The 22046-nt window shown below is 48.0% G+C and overlaps 1 protein-coding gene across 1 annotated transcript in view; it reads right to left on the bottom strand.

Moving 5' to 3' along the window:
• Window positions 1–22046, bottom strand: part of BMX (BMX non-receptor tyrosine kinase) — an 891026-nt gene that overhangs the window by 196650 nt on the left and 672330 nt on the right. Inside the window, exon 17 of the mRNA XM_085620470.1 lies at window positions 16657–16775. Within this exon, the coding sequence (XP_085476596.1) occupies window positions 16657–16775 (119 nt within the window). The remainder of the gene's footprint in view (window positions 1–16656; window positions 16776–22046) is intronic.

The following is a 22046-nucleotide window of genomic DNA, read 5'->3' as shown; positions in this document are numbered from 1 at the left end:
AACCAGATCAGTCGACCAGAGCATTGGGAAACGACCCTGCAGGTAGGTCTTGGTAGCGGGCGCGAGAGACACATCTAAGGCCACCGACTTCCCCATGTTCATCTTGAAGCCCGCGACCGTGGCAAAGGAGTTCAACTCCTCGATACACGCCGGTAGGGCAGAGGGCAGAGAGCGGATCCTCCAGTGACAATATGACGTCATCAGCATAAAGGCTAACGGCATGGGTAAAGCCCCCAAACTTCACCCCTTTTACTGCTGGGTTGTCGCGTATCCTCTGGGCAAAAGGCTCCATATATAGGGCGAAGAGCGGTGACAGCGGGCATCCCTGCCTCGTTCCCCTCTCGATGTCAAAACTCCTAGAGCTATATCCATTCACTCGCACCGTCGCCGTCGGGGATTTGTAGCAATTGAGAATCATAGTGCGGAATGTATCCCCTCTACCCACCTTCAGCAACACCCGCTCCAGATAAGGCCAGTGGACACGGTCGAACGCCTTCTCAGCGTCCACCAGGAGCAACATCCTCTCCCCGGGAATCCGCGACGCCTTTTCCAGCAGGTGAACTATTCTTTTGGTTTTGTCCACTGTCTGCCGTCCCGGGACGAAGCCCGCCTGGTCCAGGTCAATAAGGCTTGGTAGGTGTGGGGCCAATCGGGCCGCTAGGATCCCGGTGTATAGCTTGAGGTCTATATTCAGCAGTGATATTGGCCTGTACGAGCCGCATTGCACCCTGTCCTTCCCTGGCTTGGGGATAACCGAGAGAAAGGCTCGCAGCAGGTCCGGGGGGATGGCACCGGGCGCGGAGAACGAGTTGAAGAGGTGCGTGAGGAGTGGCGCTAACGTTGCACAGAATGTTTTATAAAAAAGGGATGTGTAGCCGTCCAGCCCCGGGGCTTTGCCATGCTTAAGATTAGCTATAGCGGAGATCACCTCCTCGACACGAATGTCCCTGTCTAAGTGCTCCGCCTGCGAAGGCGCCAAGCAGGGGAGCGAAACCGAATCCAGGTACGCCGCCATCGCTGGCTCGTCCGGGGGCTCCCCCGCATAGAGGTTCGCATAGAACGTGCGAAAGGTCTCCGCTATATCAGCATCTTCCGAGACCTCTACCCCCGTGGGGTCAGAAATCGCCTTCACTAGCTGCCGCCGTCGCTCGACTCTGAGTCTATTCGCCAGCAACCGGCCGCACCTGTCTCCCCCCGTGTAATAGGCGTGGCGCAAGCCCAACGCAGCGTACTCCACCCGATCCATGTCCAGCGCCGCCAGGAGCTTCCTTGCCTCCTTGAGTTGCCGCCAGATACGGGGGGCCCCTGTTCTACTAAGTATGTGTTCAAGTTCGCTAACCCGTCTCGGTTGTCGGCCGCGGAGATCGCTATCATTTCCCCCCGCAGTACAGCCTTCAAGGCAGCCCATTGGGTGGCCCGGGAGGTCTCGGAGTTGTCATTATGGGCTAAGTAGTCCCGAATCGCGTCTGCAACCCGCTTGACCACCTCCTTCCTATGAAGTAAGGTGTCCCGCAAACGCCAGACCCTCGGCGGACAGGTAATCGGGGGCAGGCAAAGCTCAGCGGAGACCGGCGTGATCAGATAGGGAAATTACCCCTATCTCTGTTGCGGCGGTAAGCGCACGCACCGGGCCCGTGACCAGGAGATGGTCCAACCTCGCATAGGTTTTATGTGCGTGGGAGTAATATGAATAGTCCCTATCCGTGGGATGCACATAACGCCATAGATTGTGGAGGCCCAGCTCCACCAGGTGCGCCCGACACCCGGCCGAGAATTCCCCCGTCTGTGGAAAGCAAGTCGCTGACCTGTCGAGTGCGGAATCAAAGACCATGTTAAAGTCGCCTCCGAGGACAATATGTCTGTCCTGCGTTGCCGCGACATCCACCAACGCCGAGCGGAGAAAGCGCTTCTGTTGTTCGTTGGGGCTGTACATGGACCCTACCGTGAAAGGAAGCCCCCCGACTCGAAATCTGTACACCAGCAGCCGGCCTCTCTGTTCTGCGTGCTTATGGAGGACCTCCCCCCTGAAAACGCCTGGCCACCAGAATCGCCACCCCCGCCGTCTTAGTGTTGCAAGATGAAAAGAATTGTATCGGGTATTTGTGGGAGCGCAGTCGGTGGCATTCCCGAATATCTGCTTGGGTGCTCTCCAGTAAAGACAACACCGCTCGCCGTTTAACCGGGTTATTGAGACCCCTAACATTCAGGGTCACGATCTTAAGAGTGGTGGGTGGCATAGTGGGTGACAAAGAAGGTAGTGTTGAGCCTCCGCGTACTCGAATGCCGTCTCAAAAAGGCCGCCGCAGCGGCCAGTACCCCTGCGATGCACTGGACGTCCCTCCCTCCCCTCCCGGTTCCCCCCCAACCGCCCGGATCTCGCTCCCAGACCACCCCCATCCCGCACCCTCTAACAGGTCCCCGAACCCCCACAAACTCACACCCCCAACGAAATACCAACAACCCTTGAACCCCTTGCACCCTCCTCCCCACACCCAACCCCAAACGCTCACAAACCATAGTCCCAGTCGAGTCCCAGAGGGACAAGTCCTGGTAAAGTACCTGAGTGGACGTCAAGCCACTGTCCCCTCCCCGCGACCCCCCCCACTCCTCCCCGATCCCCCAAACCTGCAAGATGAAGTAGGCTGTGATGATCTCCCCCCGGAGTGTTCTTATGCCGTCACTGCAGTGTCACTGTTGGCAGTGTCCCTGGTGACCTCGAGCACCGCGTCTTCCATGCCGGCTCTGATGGTAGAAGAGTCCGGCCTTCCGGCCCGCCCGCGGGAGCGCCGCCTCGACACTCTCTGCCAGCCATCTCTAGTCGAGCGCCCCTGGCGCGGTGTAGACCCCTCTTCCTCCATTGCGGTAATGCCTAGGACCCCACATGTCTCTTGCAATGAGCGCAGTTGATGCATGGCGCCGTTCCACCGGAAGATAAGACGGAAAGGGTGACCCCAGGCATAGGGCGTCTCGTGCTCCCTCAAGAAGTCCGTGGCAATTTTGAAGGCCTTACGTTTCTGTAGGGTAATTGCCGATAAGTCCTGGAATAAAGCGACAGGGTGGCTGCGAAAGGTCAGAGACCGTCGCTTCCGTGCCTCAGCCAATATGCGCTCTTTAAGCGGGAAATCCGGGAGGAAGGCCAGAATGTCCGGCGGCAGGGCCGACACCCGTCTTGGCAGTCCCACCCTGTGTGCTCTGTCTATCCGAACACAGAAGTCCTCCGACTCCCCCAGGATCTCCCTGAACAGGGCCTGTAGGTAGCCTGCCACATCGGCTCCCTCCTCCGAAGACGGCACTCCCCGGACCCGAATGTTGTTCCTCCGGGACCTGTTTTCAAGGTCCTCGTTGTGTGCCTGGAGATCTAGCTGTTGGTCCCGGAGGCGCAGCACCTCCTACTGTAGCTGTTCTATTTCTTCGTCTCTCCGTTGGCTTGCGCCCTCCACGGTGGCCACCCGTTCCCCCAGGCCATCCACCTCTCTCCGCACCTCCTGCACCTCACCGGCCACTTCCTGTTTCAATGTTTGAAAGTCATCTCTGAGGGAGCTGAAAAGGGACTCCAGAAAGGATCTAGTGACCGGCGGTTCCACGTCATGTGCGGTCCGTGAGCCCCTGGAAGAGCTCGGCGATGGCTGCCCCTTCTCCGATCTCTGGTGGTTCTTGCCGAGCATCTCGGGGAGGGTGCGATCCCCCTTTTTACCGCTTCTGCCACTTGCCATCGCGGGGAGAACACAGGTCCGCCAGCCGTCGCAGTGCCTCGCTCCAATCCCTGGCACCGTACCCCCGCTTCCCACTGGATGCACGTCGCCAGTCTGTGCAGGCCAGTTGGGCGCCGTGCGGTCACATGTTCTGGGGTCCCGCCAGCCTATGCCACTTTCCTTCAGCCCGTGCTCGCCTCCCCCGCACCAGGCCCGCTAGTCTCCGCCGTTTCAGGGATGTCCACCCTTCCGGTCGGAACTCCCTCACTCCTCTGGGGGCGAAGCCTGCCCGCGAGGCCCCCTCTAGCTTGAGGATTCCGCTCTGCAAACCGCTCTCTGCGAGAGCGCTGATAGAAGGAGTGACCACTCTCCTTATTCCAGGGGCTCCGCAAGGGTCTTGGGTTCCCTCTCCCCCTGCCAGGCCACTCCGGCAGCGTCTCAGCCCTTACCAGGCGCGATCGCTTCCGTGCGCTGTGGGGCCTCTCCGCCGCTCGTCCTCTGGGGGACCCGTCCCCTCCGCTGCTGGGCAAATGGCCTCCACCAGTCCCCTTGTCCGAGTCGAGCCACCAGGTTCCGCCGCACTGCCTTCACCCCACGGGGCACTGGGGCCTTCCTCCGTCCTCGACTAGTCCCTCCGTCGTGTCTCCACAGCAGCGATGTCAGCGGGTGGCCTCGGCCGCGGCTTTCCACCCCAGCGGCAGCGCCGTCATTCCACGCTGGTCCAGGTGTCCCCGGGGTCTTCCCTTCCCCGGATCGGCCGTCTCGCCATCTGCGCTGTTAAGGGGGTCGAAGCCTAGAGCCTCCCGGCCGTCGGCCTCCACTTGCACCCCGGTCGCTGCTGGACCCCTCTCCGCACTGGCTCGTGCACGGACGTAAGGGTGCTCCGCTACAGGCCGCACCTCCGGCCCAGCTCAGGAAAGCGTCTCGTCCCGCCTCCAGCCGCTTCCTCGAGCCTCTTCACGGCGCGGCTCTCCCCGCGACTCAAGTGCAGGCGATACCACCATGCGGATGGGCTTTGCGTGGTGCGGTCCCAGTCCACACCCCGGCTGCACTACACGGGTCGCCCCGCTAGGCCGCAGGTCTCGGCTCCGTCCCAGCGCCCCTCCCGGCCTCCGCCGTGTCTCTGGGTCCTGGCTGGACTTATGCGGCCCACAACGAGCCATGAAGGTGTCGTCGTCCGCCTGCCACTGCTACCATGCCCGTTTCCAGCAGAACGGGGGGAGATCCTGCAGAAACGAGCGGTTCAGGGGCCAAAGGGTGCGGGAGCTCGCAGAGAGTGCGACCGCTCACCCCGCCATCTTGGCCACGCCCCCCGTACATCATTTTATTGTAGTGATGATATATATGATGTCCATTTACGTATGTCCAGGTTGCTGTGGCCGCCCTGAAGAAGGCATTTTTTGCGCCGAAACGCACGTAGACAAATTATTAAGAACTTGTCCAAAGATTTAGACACACTTTGTTCCAACCAGCAACAATGAATTTAATTTTATATGTTCTCATGTTACATGTTTGACATTTATGTATCGTACCCATTGTCTTGTACGTAATATATTTGTGAATATGTTGTTATATGTACTATGTTGCAGCATATTGAATTATTTTATCTTTATCATGAATTTATAAAAAAAATGTATATTTTAGACTAAGAGTTTTCTGTACACTGAGTCATTTCATATATCAATGATGGGCTTCATGGTATTGTCAGACCAGTTAATGGCCTAGGTGTCTACTGTCTCCAGTTATAATTGCCCTGCCGTAGGATTTATCGTACTTTGCAGGGGGTCCCTCTTTTTCTCAAAAAATCTCTGTGGGTGCTGCAATTACCAAGGTATATTTAATGTGTGGGTAGCAGTACTGACATAAAGTGAATCGATGTCTAATGCCTGTTGTGAGTATGTCACAAAATGATCCTGTGCACTCGTGTTAGCATATGTTTTTTTATACTGAAAGAAGTGCTATGCATGTTTATAAATTTGACGATATGATACAGCTACTCTCATTAAACCCCTTGTATAGCCACTAACATGGAACATTCAGTTCAAATTGAGGGCTTTTATGCAACTTCATTACATCCTAAAGCATAACCATGCTGACTGACTCTGGTAAGAATAGTGTCATTCTGTCCCATATACTAAAATATAAAATCACAGCTTCTTCAAAGATGCTCCTGTAGAACTTATTATCAAACCAGTGTTTAGCATGCCCATTTTTTTCTTCTATTAGGCCCCAAAGGACATACTTCTTTTGTGCCCTGTCCTTTGACTTCAACATTTCAGGTGTGGTCCTTCCTTTATTTTTTATCCGCCCTGGTCTGCAGGTGAGACCTGGTAAGCAGCCTGTCTCCCTATAATGATGTGTCCTTGGCATGCAGGTTTGACAATTTGGACGCTGATGTTCGTCCAACATTCTTGTGGACTTATTCCATCATAGTCAAGAGTGTGGCATTTGCATTGCTTTTCCTACTGTGTCAAGGCCGGACAGGCTGTAGCGGGTACCTGGTGTTTCCCCGGTGGGCCGCTAGGGTGGGGGACGGCTTTCGGCCCCTGGGGGGATATTTTTGTTACCAGTGGTCGGCAATATCGGACCCTGTAACAAAATCGGTCCAAACCAGCCCTAGCACAGGGGTCGCCCGCTCACCCCCTTCCCTCCAGGGGGGCAAGGTGAGCAGTTCGCTAGGGCGGTTTCGGTTCACAGTCCGGCCCTGTACTGTGCACCTTAGTAATGGACAGTGCTTGAATTGGAAAAAATGTATTCCATGAACCCATAAATTGTGGGTCATTGTGTGGCAGAGGAAAAGAGAAGGGGTTACGAGGGGCTGAGCCTGAAAAGCAGAGTCTGACAGTAAACTTGTGCATTTGTTTTTTCAATCTGCTGCAAAGAAATGGGAAACAAGGACATATGTGACAGTAACACTGTTCAAGTTTACTTAATTAGTAACAAAGACGGAATTTTAAAATATCCTACAGGGTTAACATGCCTGCTGCAGAGATAATGTTGCGGCCAGCAATTTTAAAGAGATTATAATAGAGGTGTGATAATTCTAGTGGCTAACACTGTTCTGAGAGAGTTTTTTGTTGTGTTCAGTCACGGTTTTGATTCATAAAGTAGCATAGATGGTTAATGTGCCTGCTGCAAGTACATTGTGAAACATTCAGATCACAGATTTGTATTTTCATAAGATAGATAATTGGGCTGCTGCTTTTGACACTGACACAATTTTGTTACTTTTCTCAATCTGTTGCTATTTTACAATTGCAAAAAAATATTTCTTTGGGAAATAATAAAATCTTGTTAGTGCAGGTTACCACAATCACTGTGTGACATTTATATCTCCTGACTTTATGCTACTGCTGAGCATTAAGTCTCAACATATAGGGCCTCATTAGGATGTCGGTCAGAGCACAGCAGGCTGTGGGGAATGACCGTCCCCTCTGACAGGCTCAAGGAGACTGTCGGCTGCAGGTGTCGGACAGTAATCCCCCAGTACCCCATGGGCCTCCACGATGTGGCCAGGGGGGCACATGTGGTGGCCCGCTAAAACATCCATGAACTGTGTGCCAGACACACAGTGCATGAATGTATGAAATCATGCCTTTTACTACTGAGGCTTCTGCTGCAGCCCTTTTCTGCACTGCAGCACAAGCCGTGATAGTAAAAGACATGTTTCAGAGCACCTGCACAGCAGTCTCATCATAATATGGCAGCATGTGGAGCTGACGACTACTTGTCGGCCAGTCTCCATCCCACTGCGATGCCATCATAATGAGGCCATAATGTCCACAAGTACAGATGATATGTGATTCCTACACCTTGTAAGCTTCATTGTCTTATGCAACATTTCTTGTACATTGAATTACACACTTGTATAAGTTATTTTTCCTCTGTGTATGCTATAAATTGCCCTGACACACTACACTTGCACGAGTATCACTGAAAAAAAGAGTTATATAAAAACAATTAATAGGTGTCATTTAAATCAATCAATTAAATATTTATTTGATTTCATGTGTTGGAACCATAAAAGCACAAGTGAAAATATGAAATATAATAAGTTCGATCCACATGGGGACATACCAGGTTTGAATATCAGTGCATCCACATGGGGACATATCAGGTTTAACAATAATATATACAAGTAAAAATTACAGAGTTACCAAGGCTCCAATAATACACCGATAGTGCCAGATAAACAATTCACTCTAGGTAATACAGTAGGTCCACGCACATGACCAGATTGATGAATAAACAAGCAAGTTGAACAGGCAAGATGCGTGGTGCCAGGGATAGTGTCAGAAATCAAGCTAGTTAGTCACAGCTAGCCCTAAGCCCGAAAGCTGATTTTAAAAAGTTAAGCACGTAAATAACGTGCTACCTGACAGCATTTATATAAAAAAATAAAAGCGAGTCGTACTTGCCTAAAATTGTACTTTTTCAAAATGGGAATTAAAAAGTACTTTCTGGGGATATCATGAAATGGGCAAAACATCGTAAAATTAACCATGTCCAATGGAGATTTCCATCACAGCCACAGGACGACAAGATTTATACCTTATTCTGACCCCTGGGGTGGGCAAGGAGGAGGGGGAAAAGTTCGAACCAGAACCTGGTCAGTAGAAAGCGGTGATATGAATTTATGAATCCCAGTAAGTACGCCTCCACCATCTGGGTGGTCCTTAACATGATGAAGCAACGTACACTGGGCTTCAGTAGCTCCTTCTCCATCCTTGCCATGATCTGATACTCAAGAAAGGCCACCTTGATAAGTTTAAGATCCTTGTTATTCGTTGCATCGGGACTGGTGTAGATCTCCTCTCCCCAAGCTCATTAAGTTCTTTTCAACATATCTAAGCCAAGGTACCAGGGAGGTGTGGTCAAGAGCCATACAATCTTTTAGGATCGCTTTATTTAATGTGTTCACCTACTCTGCCCAGATTTTTAACCAGAGAGACACAGGGTGAAATGCTATCAAGTCGGAGATGTAGGTCATACCTAGTTCCTCAAGAGCAGTGAAAGAGGCAATACCCTGAGGAACGGACAAAAGCCTTACCCAAAAATTATTTTCCACGATTTGAAGATCATCTGTGGCAGTGTACCCCCAGATTTCACTGCCGTAAAGGGCCTTTGAAATACACTTGACCCTGTAAAGCTTTAAAAGAGCCCCCACCAGTCTTTTCCCCAGTCTAGGCAGAATTGAATATGGCTGCAGTCTCCCGGGTAAGATAGTTTTTCTTGCGGATAAGTTGGAGCCCCGATTTCATTTTATCGTCTAATAATACACCCAGATAAGAAAACACGCTCAAGCTTGAAATCGGAGTGGGCCCAACCATGAAGGTGTATGGCCTGCTGGAGCAGGTCCCTACTTGCATGATGTAAGACTTAGAGTTGTTGACCTTCAGGTCACGGTCACCTATTAATTGAACAAAGGAGTTTATGAGCATATGCAGGCCCTGGCCATCAGGACGGCGTTGTCTGCGTATAGCAGAATTGGAAGACCGCACTGTCCCACCTGAGGGAAGTCCGCCTTAGTCTCCAGGAGAGTTTTCTCCAAATTGTTGATGTAAAGATTAAATAAAAAAGGAGCCAAAATGCAACCCTGATAGACTCCACTATGGATAGGGAATGTGCGCGACAACTTCAGGTCGGCTGAATATCGCCTGGCCACTTTAGTGTCTCGATGCAGGTCTTTTAAAAACAGGACTATATCCCTGTCCACCCCTAGGGAGAGCAGAATCTGCCACAGCTTTCCTCTGTCCACGCAGTCAAATGCGGAAGAGTTCCATGAAGGCCCGGAAGATGATACCAGAACGGGCAACCGTGTACTTATTCATTATCATAAAAAGGTTCAAGCATTGGTCTGTCATGGAGTGGTCAGAATGGAAATCATATTGAGCATCTGACAAGATGTTATTGTCTAGAGACCAAATGGATAACCTATCCAGCAGGATCCGTATGACCACTTTAACCACTGAGGCCAACAGGGAAATAGGCCTGAAGCAAGGAGTACTATCCCAGTTCCCCTTTTAAAAAACTGGTATGATAATGGAGGTCACCCAAGAGTCCGGGGGGCCAGACCTCACAGCCTCATTGATAACAGAGGTGAGCAGGGGTGCCCAAAACTCCAAATCGGAGAGGTATAGGTCAGGGGATTCAATCTGGTCTGGGGGCCTTATTGCGCATCATACCGGTGATTCTCCACCTCACTTCTTCCTCTGTAACTGACAGGGCTGTATTTTCAGTCCCCCCCCAGGCTAAGGATACTGGGCCAGAGAGCCCTCGGACATACCCTCAAAATAGCTGACCCAGTCATTCTCTGTAATATGGGCATCCAGGACATTTATGATTGCTACTCCCAGGAAGGGGCTGTTGATAATGCTCCAAAACTTGGCACTACTTTTGATGTTTGTAGCTTCCATGAGCTTGCTCCATACTTCCTCCTTCAATTCCTCCTTATGCTTGCTGAGGGCTAGTTTATGTTGCTTTCCACAGGTTTTAACTAAAGCGCCATCCCTGGGGGTTGCATGCAACGCTTCCCTGAGCCTTCTAGCGGCAGGCAAGCAAGCCTTCTGCACTAAACCATCTGGGTGCCCTAACTCATTTGCTTTTAGGTGCCGGGACAGTCTCTAACTCAGCGATAGAGCCAGAAATAGATTCAAAGCCATTGAAAATGGCCTTCACTGGCTGCATCTCTGTGCCCCGACATATCTGAATCTCGTTCTGGCACTTGTCCAGGAAGGTCTTGTGAAAGGAACCAGGGATGATCTGCGCCCATTGAAGCCTTCTCCCTCCATCTAAGGGCCGTACTGCTCCTCCCCCTCACTCCTCCTCTTCAACCCCAATACAGGCCAGCTGACTTTGAGACATAGCGGGTTATGATTGCTATGATTACTGGCTATAATAGAAAAATCAAGACTCAGGTAAAAAAGTGGGGTGGAGACTAAGATAAAATCAATAAAAGAAGGTTCACAACTAAGCCCTTTGAAAATGGAGATTAGGTTCCTCTGGTCTGAGTGCAATTTGTCCATGGCTGATTGCAGATCAAGATCACAAACTATAGAATTTAATTTGTCCCCCTGGCCACTACGTTCGAAATGCAAATTGGCAAAACAAGGACAGGGAGAACCCCAGTACCCTGCAAACTTGAGTCCCCACAGGGATGAACGTTAAAATTACCCAACCATAAAATTAGGCAAGAAGGTGCCCAAGCGTGTGATGTTACAAACCTCAGGGAGGGATGAAGTAGCATTATACACATATAAAAGCTGTAGTTTGCTAGGCCCTCTAGAACATAGAAAGCCCTGCAGGCAAGGATTGTCAGTGTTCAAGTCCTCCATACCTCCTTTTAGCCTGAATGAGACATAAACAGCGAGGCCTCCCTTGGGCCTACGACTTGTACCCTTCAAGGAAAAAAAGGGTTGTCAAAGGCCCAGGTCTCCTGAAGGCAAATGATATCAAACTTTTGAATGAAACAATGCTACTCCGGGTCTGTAAACTTGCTGGCCAAACCAGCTGTATACCTGGAAATGAGGTTGCAAGAGTTAATGTCCTTAGGGTGGGTGGTCAGATTGCGTTTGGCCTGCCGATGCGTGGGATTCGATTGTGGGGAAAGGGCATTGGAGCCCATAGACACTAGCCCTTCAAGTCGATCGCGGTTGTCAAGAAGCCCCAGCTGTGCAAATGTGTTAAAGAGTGAGACAGGTGAGGGAACCTGAGGCCACTCGTGAAAGGCAGTGTGAGATGGTCTTCTGGGGAGCCAAGGACTTGGGCTTGGAACAAGGGGTGGAGGTCTGTAGAAATAGCCCAGGGGAAGGGCCGTGATGGAGGTAACAGGGCCTGTGCTGTTATGACGGCTGGCTGAATGAAGAATTCTCTCTGCCACATGAGGACGGTTGAAGTTTATTATTACCCAATCACCGCCACTACTCTTTTTGGATTCTCCTATCCAGGCCACCCTCCGAACCATGATGATGTGCCTCTCCACTCTAAAGCCCAGAGTTGTGTTAGTGTTCAGCCAATGAAGGACTTTATTTTTTAGCTGGTAAAAGTCCTTGCTGGAGCATGGCTTTAGCACAGGTACATTGCCAAGAACCACAACGTACAGTGTTGCTTCAGTTGGTAGTTGAATGATGTTTAGGCCCTGGGGCTGTGTTCCCAGCCCATCGGTAGTAGGGATGAAAGCCTTCCCTCCTCTGAGCCCTATCCTGGGGGCCATGTTGCCGCGGCAATTGGCCTCTGGCCTGGTGAAATCCAAAGGGTGTGCCCCGCCTGTGCTCCTTCTATAAGGAATGCAAGCGGGCCAGTCTGAGATATGGGGACGGTGGGGGTGGTGATTCTCCCGGATTGAAGAATACTGGCCTTGTGGACCTCCCCTGATGCAATTGATAAGGCAAGCTGGCTGGGGCCCTAATGGTCATTACTGGTTGGTCGGACAGCGTGGCTGGTGCTGGCTGTGTGTTTGGCCATCGGATTGTGTTGGGATCAGTTGGGAAGCTCCCTCTCGATTAAGAGCAGTCATTGCCTGATTCATACTAATTTAGAATCAAGCCCATCAAGTAGGGAGCCCACACAAGCTTCCAGTATGGCTGCCAGCCCATCTTTTGAGGGCGGAACTGCTCCTGGGATGATGGAAGTCGAGGTGTTCACTCTAAGGCATTTTGCCCTGGCCCCTGGTATGGGACACTTACGCTTGTCTCCAGATCCAGTCTCCCCACTTAGCCCCCCCGGGCATCTGGTCGGATTGCAGCTGGATTGGGGATGGAAGCCTCTCGACCTGGCCCCGGGCACTGGAATTGTCTGTACCCTGCTGATCCTCCTCCGCCAATCTGGATTTCGCCTCTCCTGATTTCACTTGGGCCTTGGCCAGGGGGAATAGGGGAGGGCGTGCCAGCTCAACCAACTCCTGGGAGCACAGTAAGAGAGCCTGGCCACTTGCGGGGCTAGAGGAATGGGGGTGCAGTTGGTTTGCCAGTAATTGCAAGAGCCGACGTGCCACCCTCTTGATTTCCATTTCAAGAACCCCCTTCCGCTCGCTGTAGGAAGCAGTCCATGGTTGTAATTGCCAGTGCTGCATGGATAACGGCAGCTGTCTTGTGTTTCCCAAAAATGCCCTACTATGTGAGGGAGATGCTTTTGTAGAGATAGGGCTGTGCAACCCCACTGTAAACGCCCCTTAAGTTGAGCACCCCCTGGCTTGGCTGACTCTGTTTAGAGAGAGTTAGAATAGGAGGGGAGGGAGAGTAAGTGGTGATGGTGAGGCCGGTATGTGCCTACGTGTCCGGTGTAAGAGAGGGGGGACCGGACACCACTTCATCAGTCTACCCCTCTGCCCCTCTGGCTGTGCGAGACTATCCAAGGACCACAGTGATGCTGGTAATGCCCCCATAGGGCTTACCTTATTACGGTGCACTCTGTGGGCTCAAAAAACGGCAAACGACCTTTACAACGTGGTCGTTACACCACGATACACTTACATCACGGTCATTACAACGCAAGTCGTTACAACGACTTGAGCTGGATGGCGCTCTGCATTAAGGAATAGTATGATTTTCTCTTCCAACACCCTCCCTACTGTTACACACACTGGAGTTGGTATAGTAAATCATACTATTCCTAAGTCCAGTGCCTCTAGCGCAAGTCGTTGTAACGACTTACGTTGTAATAACTGCGATGTAACGTACCGCGATCTAAATGATTGTGTTGAAATGTCACATATTCCAAAAAACTGTCTGGGACCGCCCATGGGTGTGACCTTCCTTTCTGCCCTCTGTTTGGCTCACTGCTTGGCTTGGCGACAACACCGGGATGTAAATAAAGTGGAGGCAAGGCACAAGAAAGGCAGAACCAAGAGGGGGGACCCAGCAAAATCTCCTCCGGGCTCTGAGGGGATCTGACGGGCGCAGACAGGCCCGCCCTTGGCCCGGGCTATGGCCGGCATGTCCCACGTGCATCCCCCGCCACGGGTGTCCAACAGCGCTTATGAGCGCGGGCGGCATGGACATGTCCCCAGGTTCCTCCTTTCGATCCTCCATAATGCTGGGACTTCGAGTCCCCAATGAAAACTTTAGTCAGCAAGGGCTACAGTGGCTTTGACACTCTCCTGTGCCACAGGAGTCCACTAGAACCTATGAGCATGGGCGGCGTAGACGTGTCCCCAGGCTCCTCCTTCGACCCTCCATAATGCTGGGATTCCGAGTGCACGACAAAAAATGTAGTCAGCAAGGGCAACAGCGGCTTTGACACGCTCCATTTAAATCAATAGTTATGTAATCATTCATACATACAGATAAATCTTGCATTCTTACTTTGCAAGCACATCTCCTACATACAAAGTTGAACAAAGCTAAAAACCAGATTCCAGATCATAGTTTCTTTTTAGTGCTTCAGTAGAGATAAAAAGCTGTCCACCTTCCTTTCCTTCCTTTGCATTGGCTATTAGGTGTAGGCTCCAGATGGCTCCCCTCCAGAATGACACAAGGCCAAATTCAGCATGTTTCCCTGGGTCAGCCGAATCCCAGATCTGACCCTAAAATAGTTGTCAGAACAGGGATCCATTGATCAGTCCTTGTTCCACAGATAGACGTACGACCTACTTTTGTAGTCAAAACACTCAAAATGCATTTTGTCATATTTTTAGGCTGAAGTTATTAATGCAATTCAAGCAAGCGAAAGTAGTAAAGCCCCCGGACCAGATGCAATCCCATTAGATTTATACAAATATAACATCGCTTTATGGTGGCCCTTGCTGACTCTAGTACTGAGGGCCAGCTGTACCGCAGGTTTTTATCATCATAGGGAGAATCCATCATTGTGCTTATATATAAAAAGGGAGACCGATCTAACCCAGCATGCTCTAGGCCGTTCTCCTTGCTCGATTCTTTAGTAAAGATAGAGGGTCGTATAATCTTGAATAGACTGCAGGACTGGGCAGATTTACAAGGTAAAATGTCAAATCTACAATACGGCTTCCACTCTGGGATTGGGACAATAGAGCAGAGTCTCAATTTGAATATGTTAATTGGGAAATATGTTAAGATTTACCTAGCGTTTGTCGACCTGTCATCGGCCTCTGCTAGCGTTATACACTCCAAACTAGGGTAAAAAATGAAAGATATGGGGGTGGAGACACCAATCATTAGCTTTTTGCAAGATCTATATTCGGGCTGTAGAGCCAGGGTTAGATACGGTGCTAGAGGAGAATGTACCAAAGCTTTTGGCGTGGAGAGAGGGGTGAGACAGGGGTGCGTCCTGGCAGTTTTCCTGTTCTCACTATATATAAATAGTGAAGGTGAGGAACTCATGGCATCCTCAAAAGATCTCCCACAAATAGGAATGCTCCCTGTCCTGGCCCTCCTCTACTCTGACGACGCCGTTCTCATGGCCCGCATCCCTCTGGCCCTACAGTCCCTGCTTACCAACTTTGTCAAATATATGAAGGAACTCGGCCTCCAAGTTAACCAATCAAAAACTTTCATTTTGAAGTGCAGGAAAAATAGTATAAAATGCAGATATATAAAAATAAATGGCACAAATATTTGTTTTACTGACACCTTTTCTTACCTGGGAATTTTATTCGACAAGGATGGTTTATGGAATACTGCCATTGATAATGGCATGGTACAACTTAGCAAGGCCCGTATGGCCCTCAAATGCTTTGCGAGAGGACAGGGCTCTAACCCACCTGAGATAATGATGAAGATTTATAAAGCTAAATGCTTTAGCATAGCACTTTACAAGGCGGGCGTATGGCAATACAAGAAATGTACATACATGCAATTGATAGAAAAGGAATTTTTGGGATATCTTCTTGCCACCCCCAAAAGCACATCTGTGTATGTATGCCATGCCATACTGGGTGTTCCATTTCTTACAGATTTAATAAAGATATAGCCAATTCTGCTGTGGTATAAAATTTGGATCTCAGAATATACAGACCCTAATCGAGCAATAATAGGGGATTGTCTCAAATCAAGATCATATTCATGTATCGCGTCGTTGGCCTATGTCCAGTGGTTTTGCTGTGACATGGGCTATCCCAATACTTTGAGAAGCTTGAAATGCTAGTTACCATTAGTAGAAATACCTTAAAAAAGGAAGGAATGACAACCCTGGAAAATCTTAATCTGAATATTGAAGTCCCTAAACCCAGTGTTTTAAAAAATCAATTGATTTTAGCTACTTTTAATATGCAACCTTATCGTAAAATTGTATTAAATGCATGGCACAGGTTTGTTCTGATGCGCCCAAGATTTAACATATTTCACCGATTAACTAGTTTCCCTAATATGAATGACTGGTCCACAAAACTGATAAAATACCCCTGTGAAATTACGATGTCCCAGAACACTATGCACGTGGTTCTTTTTGCAAATTCCACAGTCAACTCAGGAAACAATATGTCCTACCGATGGTTAGACCATTTAGCGTTCCGCAATGCCGACCTGCATACTTATTTTTGCAATCATTGCCTACTCAGAGATTCGTCATGGATGTCATCTTTCTGATGGGCAGTTTTCTATGCCAGGAAGAATATGCCACATAGACATTGTCTAGAACAGGGCATAAGGTACATACATCCGAGGGGTATAGGCAGTGTGATTTACGGGATTAAGAGAAATTGGCAATAAATGCGTCATACATTGCACTATTGCACTTTAATAATAGTAACACATTTTCTATACGTTTTTAAACACTGACTGACAAGGAAAGTGTTTTATATGGAGGGTGGTAAGAACACACATGGGTAGGAAAGGTATCTAAAGAAATGTTCTTTTGAAATTTGGTAGCCGTATGTTTTAACAATTTTAGCCTGTGTCTATACTGTACTTTTTATGAACATATTTATATTTTATGTAATAAAATGAATAGTGATGTATGTTTGTACAAATGCTTTCATGGATGTCTTATATGCTTCTGAATAAAGTTATTAAAGAAAGAAAGATATACATGTTTGGAATTAAAGACTTACCAAATGCCCAAACATCTGATTTGCTGCTGAACGTCGAATAATTGAAAACCTCTGGTGCTGACCACTTGATTGGAAATTTTGTACCTGCTGAGCTGATATACTCATCATCGAGCACATATCTACAAGGGAAGCAAACATCAATTACACCGCTTGTTTCCAGTTGCAGAATAGTCGACATAACTTGTCTAAGTGAGTTGTCAGTTTATTGCCAAGTGAGGGATAGCCATTGTACCAAAATTGGTGGTTCAAAACATTGCATCAGCTTTTTTTTTAGAATTCTGCAATAAGGAATGGGGGGAAACTGCTTTTGCTCCAGTACCTTTGACATAAAGATTTTTGCACAAAGAGGAGAGGGCGTTCGATGGACCTTCCTGCATTCGTATCTTTCATGTTGTATTGTTGGGCCAAGCTGCTATCTCAATGAGTTGGGGGCATATGTATCAAATTCTCTATTTGCGATTCTCAAATAGCGATTTTTTGAGAATCGCTATTTGTGATTCGCAAATGAGATGTAAGTAAAAATTTGCAAATTGTTATTGATTCTTTGGCATTCCTTAATTGCGATTCGCAAATTGCGAATCGCAATTAAGGAATACCTTCCCATTTTCCTATGGGCCAGGAGGTCCATAAGAATGAATGGGAAGACATTCTCAATTAGCGATTCGCAATTAGAGAATCGCAAATTGAGAATAATTTCAAGGGTGCAAGGGTGTCATAAGGACACCCTGATGCACCCCTAAAATGAGCATGTGTGCGCATGTGGCACACATACATGCCCTAAGGGCATGTATGTGCGCCACATGGCACTTTGAAAAATGCCAAAAAGTGCATCTTTCAAAGAAATCGCAAATTACCACCAACTTCAAGTTGGTGGTAATTTGCGATTTCTTAAGGAGAAATCGCACAACTTGGGTGCTTGTTACATCGCATTTAAGGAATCGCAAGTTGCAATTCCTTAAATGCAATCGCAAAATAGAGAATCACAAATTTGCGATTCTCTAATTTGCGATGCCCCTTTGGGATGATACATTCCAAAAGGCCTTTTCCCGTTCGCAAACGGGAAAAGGGCTTAATACATATGCCCCTTGGCTTTTTTGGCAGCAGGGGGAATGCACTCGCATGAGTCTAAAGTGATGTTTAAATGGACAGATGAATAATGATGTTCTTTCACCCCCAATACAGTAGTTAAGTCAAGTAACTGCGTGTGTCTGCACAAAGAAATGAAAAGATTTCAAAATAATTTTGAGCATTTTCTTCATTTATACATTTATGTACGTATACATTAATTTATATAGTTAATGATTTTCCAACTAGCCCTTCTTAAGCTATAGACTTTAAATGCAGTGATAAAAAGAAGCTCAGGAAATATTCCAAAACTTCAAATTTACTTCTAGGCCCAAAAGGAGTTATCTGTATTCAGGAAAAAATCATTTGTGTTTCTATCCAAACCATGTCAAACATGGTTCAAGCAATGAATGCACCACAGAAATAAGTCCGTAATCTAAGAGAACAATGGCTAGCTAAACATTTTGAACCAGTGAAAATGATGCTCAGCTTGCTAGGAAAATAATCCCTAATTGAAACTCATGCCATGAGGCAGAAGACCACATTTAGTCAAAAGTAAGAGGTCATCACTATGTAAGAATATGCGGCACTTTGTTCCGAGAACTGTAAAGATTTGCTCAGTGATGACTTGACTGGCCTCACTTAAAAAAAAATGCTTTTTAGTGCAATGCTAAACATTGCATCACGGTGCAAAGACAAGACAGCAGTATTTTGCGCAGGCTCTTGTACTCAAGGTACACTTTCAAGTATACATTTCATTGCTGACAACTGTTAAAGGATAAGTCACGTAAAATGTGTATTTTTTCAGAAATTATACATTGCACATGGGAATTTCATGCAATATTCGGTTGCCCATTATTTAATGGTCTGGATTGATTTGGTGCTAGGACTTCACACGCGGCCAGTTTGCGCTTCTTAGTTCTGAATTCAGTGTAATCCTATGTGTTTATGCACAGTTTGAACCAAATTATGCCACCTTCTCGTTCATTTTCACTGGTTTGCTGCTCCGCAAAACAAAGCCATTTGATGTTAGCCTTATATCAACTTTTCGAGGCAGAAAATAATTTGGGCATGGGAAAGTTAATTTCTGCTACAATTTACACCACTTAACATCTCATAGTCTATTTTACTTATTCCCCTCAAATACATAGTATTTTTGTGCCACAATGTCCGAAATATGTACTTGGACCAGCCGTGGCCCATCTGTACAAACTAGGGTGACCAACTGGCATGGGTGCAAATTCAGGACAGTGAGTGTAAAAATTCAGGACAAAGGGTCAAAATTCAGGACAAAAATTCAGGACAGGCGGTCAAAATTCAGGACAAAAGGTAAGTTTTACAGATACATCAGAGGAGGTTGCGCAATAGTATATAAGTAAGTAAATAGACAACCACTTAAGTACAGGTGAAAATAAGTTTATATTAGGTTGAGACAATTGTGCACTTCATGGTTTTTAAGTATGCATGCATCTTTAAGCAAGCGTGCAGGTCTTTTTGTGGTAACAGAACCGCACCCACCTTTCCAGCTCCCAGAGAAAACGCATGATGCCCGGTCCGGCCAGTCTGGCCTTGCTACCACCCTCCAATGGCGCCCCTCATCTTCACATAGACCCTCTCTCATGTGTATTTAATTTCTTCTATAGTGCTACTCATCCCAAGTATGTGAGGCAGAGTGTTGGAGTGTGTTACAACACACATATTTTATAGAGACAATCATTCATATAAATGTGAAAGTCAATGTATAGGAAATGTTGCTTAAGATAATGGGGCTTACAATGTGTAATCATACTTTCATCCATCATTCAGTCTTTCACCATTCATTCTGTCCTTCTATCTGTGTGCCCATCCATGTCCATATTCAACCATTTACAAACCTATCCATCACTTATCCTTCCATCCATCATTTCACTCATCTATCCCTCCATCCACCCTTTTACTCATCTATCCATTATCTATCCATCCACCCTTTCAACCTATCCATCTGTACACTCACCCATTCACTCTTCCACCCATCCATCCATTCACTCATCCATCCAGCCATTTACCTATCCAGCCATCCTTTCACTTACTCATTCATGCACCTAGTCACTCATCCTTCCACCCATTCACCCGTTCAGTCATCCATTTACTCATCCTCCCTTTCTCTCTCAATTCCCCTTTTACTTAGCCATCCATCCTTCCATCCACCCACCCATCCATCTACTCATGAATCCATCCATTGAACCTACCACTCATCCATCCTTTCACTCATCCATCCATCCTTTCACTCATCCATCCACCCTTTCAATCCTTCACTCATATACCCATCCTTTTGTCCATCTACCTGCCCTTTCACTCACTCATCCAGCCTTACATCCACATCCACCCTTTCACTCATCTGTCCATCCATTCACCCTTTCACTTATCAATTCATCAATCCACCCTTTCACTTATCAATTCATCAATCCCTCCATCGTTTCACTCATCAATCCACCCATTCACTCGCCCATCATCCACCCTTTCACTCATCCATCCATCCATAATCTCACTTATCCATCCAACGATCCATCCACCCATCCCTTCACTTACTTACTCACCCATCTTTTCACATTAATTATGAGCTGAGCCTGTCTGCAGAGTTAAAGACAGAAGCGACCCATCAAGAACTCCACCCTTGCTGTAGTTCATAAAGCAAGGGGTGGAGTGGGGCAGGGGTCACTATGCCTCTGCACATAGGCAATCTGAAAAAGTGGAGGGCATGAGTCATGCATGATGCACAGTGCCTGGACGTGGGGCAACTGTGACATGGTGTTGTTTCCAGAGATTTACGTGGGATGAAAAACTAGGGGCGTCTCTCCAAAAGGGTGTTCAATGTAATTAAGGGCGTGGCTTAAAACAAATAAGCTAAACATCTGTGCTTAGCATAATGTGCAGCCCGACTGGTATTTTTTGTTGCTTCTGTCATTGCATCCAGATATATAATACAAGTAACGTTACACCTAGAACAAGTAACGTTACACCTGCAACAAGCCAGAACTATTGGCTTTGTTAATGGTTGTTAGTTGAATAAAATAAAAAGCAGCGACCATGGCTTCCTTGAATATAATATTGAAAATGCGTCTGTTCTAAACCGATGAGACTCTGATATAACTATAATCCTTTCCTTTGAACTTCTTTCACCACCTTCCATTGGTTAACTGGATTCTCACCTAGCAGCAGCATGGGCGTTTTTGCACTTCCATGTGGCAGAATGCCCTGCCCTGGACTGAGGCTGGAGGAGGCCACCACATGCTGTGCCAGCCCAGATGACCCATTGTCATTCTGTATGTGGCAATCAGCCCCACACAGAATGACAATGGGTGGGGTGGGGCTGCTCTTGTGCTCAGAGGAGTGCGAGGCGGCCCATCAGCGAGCTGAGGCCTTTTGCAGGGGAACAGCTCTGTTCCCTGAAAGGCCCAAAATTACGGACAAAAGGCATCCGTAAAAAGGATCCTCATGGACAACGGACATGAGGTCCAATTTACGGACAGTCCGTGAAATTTACGGACGGTTGGTCACCCTAGTACAAGCAGAGGTGCCATGCCCCCACCTTTTATCCCGACAAGTAGAGTGTGCATCAGGTTGAGCAAAGGTCAGCCTGACAGACACTCTTCTTGTTCAGGACAGGTAGCCAGGAGCTGTACATGCACTAAATGCACAGGCATCTGGCTGTTTGAGCTGAACTTTGGCAGGCTGAGGAGTTCACAGCCCTGTGAGCGTGATCTCCTCAGCCTGGCAAAAGTGCCTAGAGGCCCTCCCCCTCGTGATTAGGGGGAGCATCACTGATTGCATTAGACCTGGGCACTTCAATTTTAAGCCCTGAAGTGTCCAGGGCCGAGTGGCAATCAGTGACCCCACTCATCACGGAGTGGGATGGGGTCAGCAGTCTCACTGACCCCATCCCACTTTGTGACAAGTGAGGGACTGCTTCTCATTGGTTGACCTAAGCTCAGCCAATGAGAGAAGGAAGCAGTCTCTACCCTCCTAGGACCTCTTAGGTTTCCCCCTCTGGGAGCTGCAGCCCAGGAAAGTTATGTTTTTGAATGTTTGGTGTGTGCATGTCTGTATGTATGACTAGATGAATTTGTGAATGAGTTTTGTAAATGAGTGTGTATGTGTGTGTGCGAGTGTGGTTTAACTTCCTTCTCCCTGCTAAAATTACCAGCTGCCACTGACTACACAGCTGACATGCCAGTGCTAAGCTCATAATCACAGTTCCTCAACTACAAAATAAGTCCTTCATAAACTGTGGGACATCTAAAAGTTAACTGTACAGAATAACTGCTATGGTGATTCATTCATACACA

Source organism: Triturus cristatus, chromosome 8 (genome assembly GCF_964204655.1).
Source record: "Triturus cristatus chromosome 8, aTriCri1.1, whole genome shotgun sequence".
Classification (NCBI taxonomy): Eukaryota; Metazoa; Chordata; class Amphibia; order Caudata; family Salamandridae; genus Triturus; species Triturus cristatus.
The sequence above is the reverse complement of the archived record's forward strand: the minus strand, read 5'-3'. Positions and strand labels throughout refer to the sequence as shown.